The 12,106-nt window shown below is 53.2% G+C and overlaps 1 protein-coding gene across 6 annotated transcripts in view; it reads left to right on the forward strand.

Annotated features, from left to right (window-relative positions):
- Nucleotides 1–1,277: 1,277 nt before the first annotated feature.
- Nucleotides 1,278–12,106, forward strand: part of PACS2 (phosphofurin acidic cluster sorting protein 2) — a 92,210-nt gene continuing 81,381 nt past the window's right edge. For 3 of the 6 annotated variants that reach the window (XM_075937068.1, XM_075937069.1, XM_075937071.1), the window contains exon 1: nucleotides 1,279–1,451. In XM_075937068.1, coding sequence (XP_075793183.1) covers nucleotides 1,330–1,451 — 122 coding nt within the window. In that variant the 5' untranslated portion in view covers nucleotides 1,279–1,329. Of the gene's footprint in view, nucleotides 1,452–12,106 lie in introns of all 6 variants that reach the window. The other 3 variants (XM_075937067.1, XM_075937070.1, XM_075937072.1) reach the window with 2 other exon arrangements.

Genomic DNA, 12,106 nt, shown 5'->3' on the forward strand with positions numbered 1-12,106 from the left:
GCCCGAACTCCCCCCCCGCCCTGCCCCTGTGCCCGCCCCTCCAGCCTTGCCCCGAACTCCCCCCCCTCGCCCTGCCCCTGTGCCCGCCCCTCCAGCCTTGCCCCGAACTCCCCCCCCGCCCTGCCCCTGTGCCCGCCCCTCCAGCCTTGCCCCGAACTCCCCCCTCGCCCTGCCCCTGTGCCCGCCCCTCCAGCCTTGCCCCGAACTCCCCCCCCCCGCCCTGCCCCTGTGCCCGCCCCTCCAGCCTTGCCCCGAACTCCCCCCCGCCCTGCCCCTGTGCCCGCCCCTCCGCCTTGCCCGAACTCCCCCCCCCGCACTGCCCCTGTGCCCGCCCTCCGGCCTTGCCCCGAACTCCCCCCCCGCCCTGCCCCTGTGCCCGCCCCTCCGGCCTTGCCCGAACTCCCCCCCGCACTGCCCCTGTGCCGCCCCTCCAGCCTTGCCCCGAACTCCCCCCCCCGCCCTGCCCCTGTGCCCGCCCCTCCAGCCTTGCCCCGAACTCCCCCCTCGCCCTGCCCCTGTGCCCGCCCCTCCAGCCTTGCCCCGAACTCCCCCCCCGCCCTGCCCTGTGCCCGCCCCTCCAGCCTTGCCCCGAACTCCCCCCCCCGCCTGCCCCTGTGCCCGCCCCTCCGGCCTTGCCCCGAACTCCCCCCCCCCGCACTGCCCCTGTGCCCGCCCCTCCGCCTTGCCCGAACTCCCCCCCCGCCCTGCCCCTGTGCCCGCCCCTCCAGCCTTGCCCCGAACTCCCCCCCCGCCCTGCCCCTGTGCCCGCCCCTCCGGCCTTGCCCCGAACTCCCCCCCCCGCACTGCCCTGTGCCCGCCCCTCCGGCCTTGCCCCGAACTCCCCCCCTCGCCCTGCCCCTGTGCCCGCCCCCTCCGCCTTGCCCCGAACTCCCCCCCTCGCCCTGCCCCTGTGCCCGCCCTCCGGCCTTGCCCCGAACTCCCCCCCTCGCCCTGCCCCTGTGCCCGCCCTCCGGCCTTGCCCGAACTCCCCCCCTCGCCCTGCCCCTGTGCCCGCCCCTCCGGCCTTGCCCCGAACTCCCCCCCTCGCCCTGCCCCTGTGCCCGCCCCTCCGGCCTTGCCCCGAACTCCCCCCCCCGCCCTGCCCCTGTGCCCGCCCCTCCGGCCTTGCCCCGAACTCCCCCCCCCGCACTGCCCCTGTGCCCGCCTTTCCCTCCCCGGGCTGCAGGGGGCAGACAAAGAGCCCGCCCCTTTCCTCCTGGGGCCGCGGCCCAAGCCCCGCCCCTCGGCCCGCAGGCCCCGCCCCTGCTTGTGACCCTGGCGGCCGCGGGAGGCGCGGCGCAGTGACCGGCCGGGGGGCGCGCGGCGGCCATGGCGGCGGAGCGGGGCCGCCTCAGCTTCCCGGGCGGCGCCGGGGCCCTCGGCCGCCCCGTGCCCATGAACCTCTTCGCCACCTGGGAGATCGACGGCTCCGGCCCCAGCTGCGTGCCCCGGTGAGTCCCGGCCGGGCTCCCCCCCCCCCCCCCCGGCCGGGCTCCCCCCCCCCGGCTCCCTTCCTCCCCCCCCCCCCGGGCCGGGCTCCCCTCTCTCCCCCCCCGGCCGCCGGCTCCCTTCCTCCCTCTCCCCCCCGGGCCGGGCTCCCTCTCTCCCCCCCCCGGCCGCCGGCTCCCTTCCTCCCTCTCCCCCCCGGGCCGGGCTCCCCTCTCTCCCCCCCCCGGCCGCCGGCTCCCTTCCTCCCTCTCCCCCCCGGGCCGGGCTCCCCTCTCTCCCCCCCCCGGCCGCCGGCTCCCTTCCTCCCCCCCCCCCCGGCCGGGCCAGGCTCCCCCCCCCCCGGCTCCCTTCCTCCCCCCCCGGCCGGGCCAGGCTCCCCCCCCCCCGGCTCCCTTCCTCCCCCCCCGGCCGGGCTCCCTCCCTCCCCCCCCCGGCCGGGCTCCCCTCCGCCGCCCCCCGGCCGGGATCCCTCCCCCCCCTCCCGGGCCGGGCTCGGCTCCCCTCTCTCCCTCCTCCCCCCCCGGCCGGGCTCGGCTCCCCTCTCTCCCTCCTCCCCCCATCGGCCGGGCTCCCTCCGCCCCCCCCCCCGGCCGGGATCCCTCCCCCCCCTCCCGGGCCGGGCTCGGCTCCCCTCTCTCCCTCCTCCCCCCCCCGGCCGGGCCGGGCTCCCCCCCGGCTCCCTTCCTCCCCCCCCTTCCTGCCGGGCGGGCTCCCCCCCCCTCCCCCCCCCCCCCCGGCCGGGCTCCCCTCCTCCCCCTCGGGCCGTGAGAGGCGGGGCCGCTCGCTCTCCCTTCCCCCTCTCCCGGCCCGAGCAGGCGGGCGCCGCAGGGGCTCTGTGGCGGCCTGGCCGGGCGTGGGGGGAGCTGCGGGCCCGTAGGGAGCAGCCGGGGCCCGGGAGGGGTCGGGCGGGGGGCTGGGAGGTGACAGCCTGGCTCCTGGGGCTGCGTCTGGGCACCAGACGGGTTTGTAAACTCCTCGCTCGGGGAGGGCACCTGCCCACATCAGGCACTTGGGGGGGGGGGGGTGAGAACAGCTTAAGCTGTGTGCAGTGGGCAGCTGCGCACCTGACTGCCTCGTCCATCCTTCAGCCCCTGCCGCCTCCTCTCCCTCCCCCAGGCCGGGTGAGCCTCGGTGGTACGGGCTTTTATGATGGGAACAAGAGAAAACACAAAGCAGGCTTCCTTCCCGCGTTAATATCAAGCCTGTTCTTGTTTCCAGACACACGTCCTCTGCCTGGCTTTTATGATAAAAATGACAGGCACTGGATGTGTACAGTGGGTAGGCAGGTTGACAGATGGAGTGCTGTGAACTAGGCATTCAGGGAACGGTGCCAGCCAGCAGCACTGGAGTGGGGGAGAGTCCATGGGGAGCCCCCATTGCCCAGTTCTGCTCCCCAGATTCATATCAGTGTCTGGCCTCCTACCCAGTAGCCCTGAGATGTCGGAGTGTGTTCAGACCCCAACCTTCTGGGGTCCGTGCTGCTGGGAATGCTTCCACAGGCAAACTGGAGAGGACGCAAGGACTAGAGAGCGGGACATAGGATCTGAAGGGTGAACTCCCCAGCTCTGATCCGTAGGAAAATTCCTCAGTGTCGTAGTCTCCAGTCCTGTGTGGTTGCGTGCTTTCTTTTTTGTGGCTGTTCGGTGAATAAAAAGACCTCTGGCTTTGTGTGCCGATTAAACAGGTATCCCGACTGCCTTTGGAGCTGCCCACCATGAGGTGGATTAGCAGGGAGTTGCTGTTCCCTCTACTTTTTTCTGTCCATGTTCAGATTCTTTTTCTACCTTGTCTCTTTTGTGTATCCTTCCTTTCTTTTGTTTTGTTTTGCGTGAGTGTTGCTGGCTCCATGCTCACCCAAAGGCTCCATGGGGCAGGAAGCATCCGTTAGTGCTTCCTTTGGTTGAGTGCAGAAGATTGGGTATACATGTGAACTGCTTGCTTTCACAGCCAGTTTCTTTCAGAAGCAAATTGTGATCATGGATAGCTTTACAGTAACGATGCTACTTTACTTGAAGAGGGGCAGTATGTTTTCCGGTTTGTGTGAGGCGGTATTAGCGTCTTTCCCTGTTCATTCTGACCCTTTCTTCTGCCCATTATATACTCCTTCCTGAAACGAGTAGTTGAGAAATACTCAAGCTTTACATCAGTATCTCGTAGCAGTTTTGTATGAATGTCTTCTGGCAGATGTCTAGGCTTCTGGTAGTCAGGCTGAAAGTGCATGTTCATTCTAGCAGCCTCTCTTCACATGTTCATAACTCTCCAAACATTCTGGGCTGATAGTTCCATGCTTGGTGTCTGCCTGAAGGCGAGTATATTTCAATGAGCAAGATCTCTTTTTGTCTTCTAGTTTGTGTAGGAAGAATTCGCCCTCCACCCCCTTTTTTTTTCCTCAGCAGAATCACACCAAAAATGATTGAAGTTGGGCAGGGGACCATGATAAGAGTTTCTGAAAGGCTACTGTCTTTGCTTGATTTAGGTAGGAAGAAGTAAAAAAAAGAATATAGGCGTGAAATCGCCATGAGTGTCCAGTAATCTAACATTTTAGCAAAGGCACCCAACAAGCTCTGTGTCTTTGTTGATGTTACAGTAGCTTGAGAGATTCAAGGTGTGTTGTCAGGTTTCTGGTCTGACTGTTGGCATATAAGGGTGATCATCGCTGTTTCAGTGAAACACAGAACACAATCCTTTCAATCGCTACTTTACCATCAGGAACAGAAGGAGATTATAGGGAACTGAGGGAAATTGTAGTTCCCACAATTATAAAGGACCAGGATGGATTGATTTAAATCACCCAAAAAGTCATTAATTTAAATCAAGGTTCCTACTGATATTTCACATTTTTCAAACAGAAGTGCAAATCTGATCACTATACAGGCAGTCCCCAGGTTACGTACAAGATAGGGACTGTAGGTTTGTTCTTAAGTTGAATCTGTATGTAAGTCGGAACTGGCGTCCAGATTCAGCCGCTGCTGAAACTTACCGCCAGTTCTGACTTACATACAGATTCAACTTAAGAACCCCAAGTCAGCTGCTGCTGAAACTGATCAGCAGCTGATTCCAGGAAGCCCGGGGCAGAGCAACTGTGCCTCGGGCTTCCTGTAGTCAGTGCTGGTCAGTTTCAGCAACGGCTGACTTGGGGACGTCTGCTGCGGGTTTGCTCCCGATGCCCCTGGTCTGCTGGAGACGGTCCCCAGCAGACCAGGGGCACCGGGAGCAGCTTTTCTCGCCCCGGAGGTCGAGGTGGCTGACCGCTGCCTGAGAGCTCCGGGGCGAGAGAGCCCCGTTCGTAAGTGCGGATCCGACATAAGTCGGATCCGCGTAAGTCGGGGACTGCCTGTAAATCATGTTAACTTACAGCTCAGTGCAGCATTTTGCATAATCTAAGAAGGTATACTTTCTGTAATTTTTTTTTAGATAACTTGATATTATTAACGTAGGAAGTAGTACATAATTCTCATGACCTACATCAAGCTGCAGATACACAGATACAGCAGCAGTACGTTAGAAATGGTAAGAACTAAATCATAGACACACACACAATAGCACTTATATTTTATTAAGCTAAATATTACATGTTACATAAATGTTTCACATTTGCGATTGCAGCAATCTCCTGAGTTGCCGGCTGATGGCTGTCCTTAAACTCCCTTTTTTTGTTTTTGTTTTAATTTTCAAATTTTATTAATTCCAACAGTCATTACTCAGAACATTGAAAACACATATGGGATGGGGTTCCTTTTGGAAAGCTGAGTTATGCTGAAGTGAAAGAGGGAATAGACTTATGGAATCACCATTATGGTCTGGGACCATGATGTTCCAAACTAAGAGGTATGTGTTATGTAATATAAAATAAGACCAGGACACTCAGAGGCAACTGGCAACCCTAGATTCCTCTTACAGAAGCTTTCTGTGCTATATACATGGGTGATAGATTCTAAACCTAGTTAACTTATTAACCAAGCCATAAAAATTAGCTAAGCTAAACTTTTCTTCTAGCAACATCCAACATAGCAAACAGCCCGGGGATTTATTGGTTAAATCACACTTCTACTAAACAGCATAGAAAGAGTCTTGAAGAACAATGCATTGCAAAGTTGAGCCGCATTGTTCTTCAGACATATCCATGTCATTTTCTCCCAATAAGCAGTTTTTCTTGTGATGTTTCATTCTTGCAGGGAGGCCCTGCATCAACTTCTAGCACTGCTTACACTTGACACATTTTCTTTTTTTTTACCCAGGGAACAAATGTCTTCAAAATATTCCCAGGTAGGTGCTCTCCTACACCCAGAAGCCATGGCAGTTTCTGTGGCAAAAGTGTAGGGGAACATAGGAAGCTGTGTGTGTTGAATACTGTCTTCTGTTTTCCATTCCGGTGTTCCTTTCTCTGCTGACTCTGTCCTTTCCTATCAGAGGTGGGGAACCTTTTTTGGCTCAGGAGCTGCTGACTCACAGAAACATCAGTCGGAGGGGCTGCACAGAAGTGAGAAGCTAAAACCCCCTACCACCTCACTGATGTGGCCTCCTGACTGAGAAACAGAAAGACACTCCCCACGTTCCCCTTGCACACCAGAGCCTGGGGAGGCCTCGGCTAGTAGATTTTGTGGATCCCCTAGGCTCTGGGATGGGGCCAAAATGAGGGGATTGGTGTATGGGAGGGAGAAGCTGGGAAGTGAGCTTGGAGTGTCTGGTCTGGAAGGGTAGTAGGGTGTAGGAGAGGGTTGGTGTTGGTGGATCTGAATGGGAGGTTGGGTGCAGGAGCAGTCTGCGGGTGCAGGTGCTAGGTGATGGGTGTGTGGGGGTGCTTGCCTGGTTGCAGGTAGCTGGGTGTAAGGAAAGTTGCATTTGTGTGTGGAACTGGGGTTTGAGGGAAGCTGGGTTGTGGGTGTGTCTGGGGTTGTGAAACCTAGTGGGTGTTTAAACACTGGGGACAGCTGAGACTTTTTTGGTGGTTGATGCAACATATGGGAGTTTGTGTCCCCCATACCTGTCAGAGGGAAATGAGCTTGGTGTATGGTCAGCTGTTTTCCTTGGGACTTTCATTGGTTGCAATTTCTCTTTTGTGCTCCTGTTGACTATTAAGACTCTTCAAATACCATTGCTTTCAATTCAGCAAAAAGTCAGAGGATGGGTGGAATATGCAGGAGGATTATGCTCTGGGAGGGAGCATTTCCTTCCCTTTTTCAAAGTTAAGTTAGTGTATCATGATGAATCTCTAGAGACATTTGCTTCCATTTCTGAGACATTCCTACCCTGATGGTATCCAGTGATACAGGGGAGCAGTGGCTGGAGCAGCAAGTGATTGCTTACTGGAATACGTGATTGGGGCAAAGTGCCTGCAGTTATTTTTTTCTTCACATACGCACACACGCACGCACTGGGGAATGTGATATTTTGGAATGCTCTTCTGAACAAGAGCTTGCCAGCAAAGGCGAGAAAAGGCAACGGTCTCATTCCGTGAATTGCCCCGTGTAGCTAATAGGAAGCCTTGAGTTTTGTGGGTGGATTGAGAGTGGATTGCCTGGTATGCTTTCCTCAGTTTGCCCAGTTGATGGCTGCTGAGAAGACTTTGTGATGGATAATATATGAGATGTCACACTTCACAAGGATGAGAGGAAGATCTATTAGTTTGCTTTACCGGAACTGCAGCCGTTCTATATGGACTTAGTAAAACTTGATGGAATAAGCATCTTGCTTTACAGGAGAAATGGTGTCAGAGGCCACATTTTGTTGGTGAAAAATAGTGGCAGAGAATCATAGTTTTCTTCAGTGAGACATTTCTTGGTGAAATCTACGTCACCTTTGCTTGATCCTTTGTGCATTAGGTGGAAGAGAGTGTGGTTTCTCTCTGAAATAGAGATCAGCTTATTTCTGTAATTTGACATCCTTTTTCTTCTGTTGCTGTCAGCTGTTTTTTTAAGTACTTTCTGGACAGTTGTTGCTGTATGTATAACAGTACTTCTGTGGTATTAGCAATCGTAATATTTCAGTCATGCAGGGCAGGCTGTTGATATCACTCCATCAAAACCATATGCTGCAGCTATGTTAAAACTATGCAGCCTTTTGGATGTTAGCCCTCTGGCTTCACACCCATCTGATAGTGACAGGCACAGCTTTCCTTTATGCATGCAATGGATTTCTTCTGCCTGACTTTGAGGAACTGAGTTTGTGTAGAACCCATTGTGTAGAACCCAACTTAAACTGAAGTTGGGGGTACTCTGCTTCTCTGAAAATCAAGTTCCTTGTTTCAGTCAGTGCAATCACACCAGTAGTGTTACGTTGTTAATAAGGTATCTGGCGTCTGTGTTCCAGAAGACAGAAGCTGTTGACCTGTTTCTTTACTATTAGTCTCTGTTCTGCAATGAACTACTGTCCCAGTGGAAGGATATGTTGCAGAACATTTCTCCTAAAGCTTCTTACAAATGATCTTTGCGCAAATAAACTAGAGTTGTGTGTGTCTCGAATTATGGTGCTGGTCCGAGAGTTATTATGGTCAAGTGGTCTGAAGGCTGAATTTGCAACAGTAAAATCCCGACTTATGATTCTGGGGTTGTCACTGACTTGTATGATAACAGGTGTCTCACTCAAGTGCTGCCTGCTTCCATTTCCCCTCTCTGAAAAAAACAGAGATTTGTTACAGTTTGAAAACTGCGTTGAAAGTAGAAAGGGCTGTGTAAGTTGGCTACTCTACTATGGTGAATGTGACTTTCCCATTTTATAGCCCTAACACTGAGATAATGAAAGGTTAGTCAGCGAAGTGGGGGTGCAGCTCAATAAAAAATGGCTTGCTGAGTAGTCCCCAGAATCAAAAATTATGGTTGGATTAATACTGTCATCCGTGGCAGGGTTTGCATTAGGCTATTGATCTGTTTCTAGGATGCTTGAAACTCTCAGACTTGTGTCTCATAACATACATCTTATTGGGGCAAGCGTCTGGGAGAAACAAAGGAAGCAAACTGAACAGAGCTCAGAAAAAATCAGCATTGTAAGCTGGGGTTTCTCTCTTCATCCGTGCAGTGGCCGAGCACTTCACTGTTAACTTCCCGTTGCACAGAAGAGGTTGTGGAATATGATCTCCATTTTAAAGATAAAGATCTGAGGAGCAAAGAGAGGAAGTGACTTGCACAAGGTTGTGCGGGTGGGAATAGCCCTGAGTTAGCTCAGTGCTGTAAACCAAAGACCAACCTTCAGCTGATCATGGATCCTCCCACCTACTTTTTATTCTTAGACTAAAAGAGGAAAACAAACTTCCCCGCTTTTTCACTTCCCACTAGGGATGTCAAATCCTGGTTAATTAGTTAACCGATTAAATGCGAGGTTTAACCAGGTAACTGATTAAGAATGGGATCCCAGTTGAGGGGCTCCCTTCTCCAGCCATGCAGGGAGGCTGGAGCAGCCCTCTGCCTGCCATGGGCTGTTCTGATGCACCAGTTAACTGGTTACCCGTTTGCATCCCTAATTCCCAGCTGGTTTCTCAGTTTTGACTTTTAAACGAATCCAAATGAAGAAGCTATTCTTTCTTCACCTCCTGAAGTGGCTACTGCTTTCAAAAGCTGGTTTAACATTTGAACAAACTCTGATTGCAGGTACTTGGGCAGTGACTTCCATCAGCTCAGTGGAGTGACTTTCTTTCACACTCAATAAGCAATCCTCTCTAGCTCGAATGGTTCCCCTCCAGCCCTGTAATGTTACCGTCGTCATTAATGCATGATTACTATGACACGAGCATCTAATACTATCTTCCTCTGTGGCTGGGAGGCATCCCCTATGGTACTCGGAGATGTTGGCAATAAAACGAGGCACAGGAAATGCTTGAAACGTTTGCTCTTTTACCCAAAAATGTTAAACTGCAATCAGTGTTTTTCTGCAGTTTCTTGAAGCTCTTCTGAAATGTCAAGAGTCTGAGCAAAACAGTAGCTGTCGTCTTGCAGCTTGTCCAAAGCAATGGCGATATGTTCTGGTGTGTTCAGCATTTCTCCTCAGGCTACAGTTGACTGTTGTGGCTGTGATAGTGATATCTGCTGTCACGGTTTTCTTCATAAATTGTCCTAAGGAGAGGCATGTGTTTAACCAGCACCTCAGAATAGTCTGCTGTTAAATTCCATTGCACATCTTGGCAGCCAGGTATGCAGCAGGCTGGGCACTTTCCCCTTGCTGCATAGTCACAGGGAGCAGGAAAAAGAAAAGCAACAGCGACTGGTTAAGTGTAGCTGCAGCCTCCCCACCTCCTGAAATTCCCCCCTTGGCCTTCCCCGCATGCATCCCCTCGCACCCCCAGCCTCCTGCCCTGAATCTGACACCCCTCCACACATCTCTCCTGCCCATAGCTCCTCCTCAGCCCCAAGCTCCTGCCCTGACTTCTCCTACCTCCCCATTCCCTGCCCTGAGCCCCCTACACTCCACCCACACTTCAATTTCTTACAGGTATTGTATCACAGCCCCTCCGCCCATGTCCTGCCCTGGGTGCCCCTCCCCACCCCAGGAGGATGTGACACAACAGTAACTGCATGAAACTTAAGTTACTTTCACCCCTGGGTATGCACCTGTGATGTCCTTGGCTAAGGGCTGCAGAGAGGCGCCTCCTGGGAGCTTTGCCCCAAATGCAGGCAGCATTACAAAAGTGTGCTGGAGAAGTGATGTTTCCAGCAATCTAAATGCACATCGCGAGGGGGGAGTGTCTTGCAAATTGGTACACCGCAGGCATGTGTCATAACAGCAGAGAGGCAGGCACTAGAATCACTCGTGGGGAGTGACATGTTGAACTCCTGCCACGTGGCCCAAGGGACCACAGACTGTGGACGAGTGCTAGGCACTAGAAAAGAGCACACTTGGGGCAAGGTGCAGGCACACAGCTCTGGGCCTGGGAGCATGCTGTGCAGCAGACTGGTGTACAGAATCTCTGGCCCTGTGCTAATTCCTAGAAGCGGTGTTCAGATTATGATGCTCACCTCTCCCTGGCCCCCCACAGTCCATCTGCTACCACCTTCCTTCTTCCAGCTGTACCAGAAGTGTGGAGGAGGAGAAGAGAGGTTGTATGTGAGTGTCAGAAATGTGTGCCCAGAAAACACCAAAATTAAGGTTTCCTAGATTTTGATGTTGCCATCTTAATATTCCTCTTGACAAAGCTATGTTTGGTAGCTGTTACATCAGCGGGGCGCCTCCTTACGTTGGCTCACATTGGGAGGCCTGGGGGCTGCAGGGCTTATAGAATCATTCAGCAGCAGATCACTGGTTTCAGTCCAGGAGGGTTTGAAAGTTGTGCCCATTTAATGGCTATTTGGCCCCTGTGAGATGGGTTGGTTCTCCTTTTCTTGGCAGGCTCTGCTCAAGAACTGTATTGAACCATCCCTCGTTGTCTTCGTGGATATGTCCTCTCCCAGCTCCCCCAACCAGCTTTGAGGTGTGCTGATGCAGAGATTGGAACTTGTCAAGCTATTGCCCTGTTCATAAAGTCTCTTTCATTCACGAGAGTTGTCAATACACTTTTCTCCAGCACCAAATGTACCTATTTTAATGGAAATTCATGGTTATATGGAAATTTGCTTACTAAATGTGTTGCATAATATATTACAACTTAATGTCCCTCTTGTTTTCCGAGAAGGTGACAACCTGGTGCCATTACGTTCTTCTGTAAAGCCTAATCTGTGTTTTATAAACGCATCACAGTGTGCCTTTTCATGGGAAGTTTGCTTGTTAGTCTGGTTATATGCATCATGTTTTGGCAGTTCTAATTCCTATGGGCCAAATTCTGCTGCTCTTAAGACTGACCTTTTTAGGAGGGCAGTTCCCGTGGAATTCATGACCATCTCCCAAACTGTGCTGCATCGTCAGGCCCACCGTTATGCTCCTCAATCTTTCTCTCAGCTTTAGTGGAAATCCTGCACTGAGGAATTCTTGTAGGCTTCTAGCAAACGTTCCATCTTTTCATGAAGCTGGGATCAGAAGTTAGAGGAAGTGGAGAATTGGAGAAGAATTTGATCATTGGGAGAAAAGCAGGCTTGGACAGCAGTTATCTTAGTTCATTTGTTTTCTCCCTCCCTAAAAGCTACTGCAATTGTTGTCTGTACAGTCTTCTCCAACTTTCGGAATAGCATCCATTGCTGTGGTTGTTTGTTTGGCTGATAAATGCCATTTCTCAAGCAGCACTAGGGGTTTGTAGTCCAAATGGATCTTAATGCAGAGGATAAGTGGTTTAAATCTAATTGAAAATGGTAACATGATGCTCATCTCCTAGTGAAGTTTAATTGGATTACAGTAATTACTGTAATTAGGGGAGACTTACAGGGCATGCCTGTGAGCCAGCTTCAGTGTAGAATCCTGGCACTGGAAAGGGCCTTGCGAGATCGAGTCCAGTCCCTTGCTCTCACGGCAGGACCCAGCACCATCAGAGAATGGAACTTCACTAGTTGCTAGCTTGTTTTTTGAACTTTGGGTACTGGCCTAGAGAACAGGCTGATGGGGAAGAAACAAGGGAGAGTAGTGGCCGGAAGACTTTGGAAAGAACTTGGTCCATCTTTCAGTGTTACGTCGATCCCTCTATTGGGGTGAGTGCATCCGTGTGCACGGAAGCGGATAACTCTCTGGGAAAAGAGGCGTCTTTCGGGCTGCAAACGTGCCTTATGGATCTCGATGTTTGGAATGTCGGTATGCATGGCCACGT

This window comes from Pelodiscus sinensis, chromosome 9 (assembly GCF_049634645.1).
Source record: "Pelodiscus sinensis isolate JC-2024 chromosome 9, ASM4963464v1, whole genome shotgun sequence".
NCBI classification, from domain to species: Eukaryota; Metazoa; Chordata; order Testudines; family Trionychidae; genus Pelodiscus; species Pelodiscus sinensis.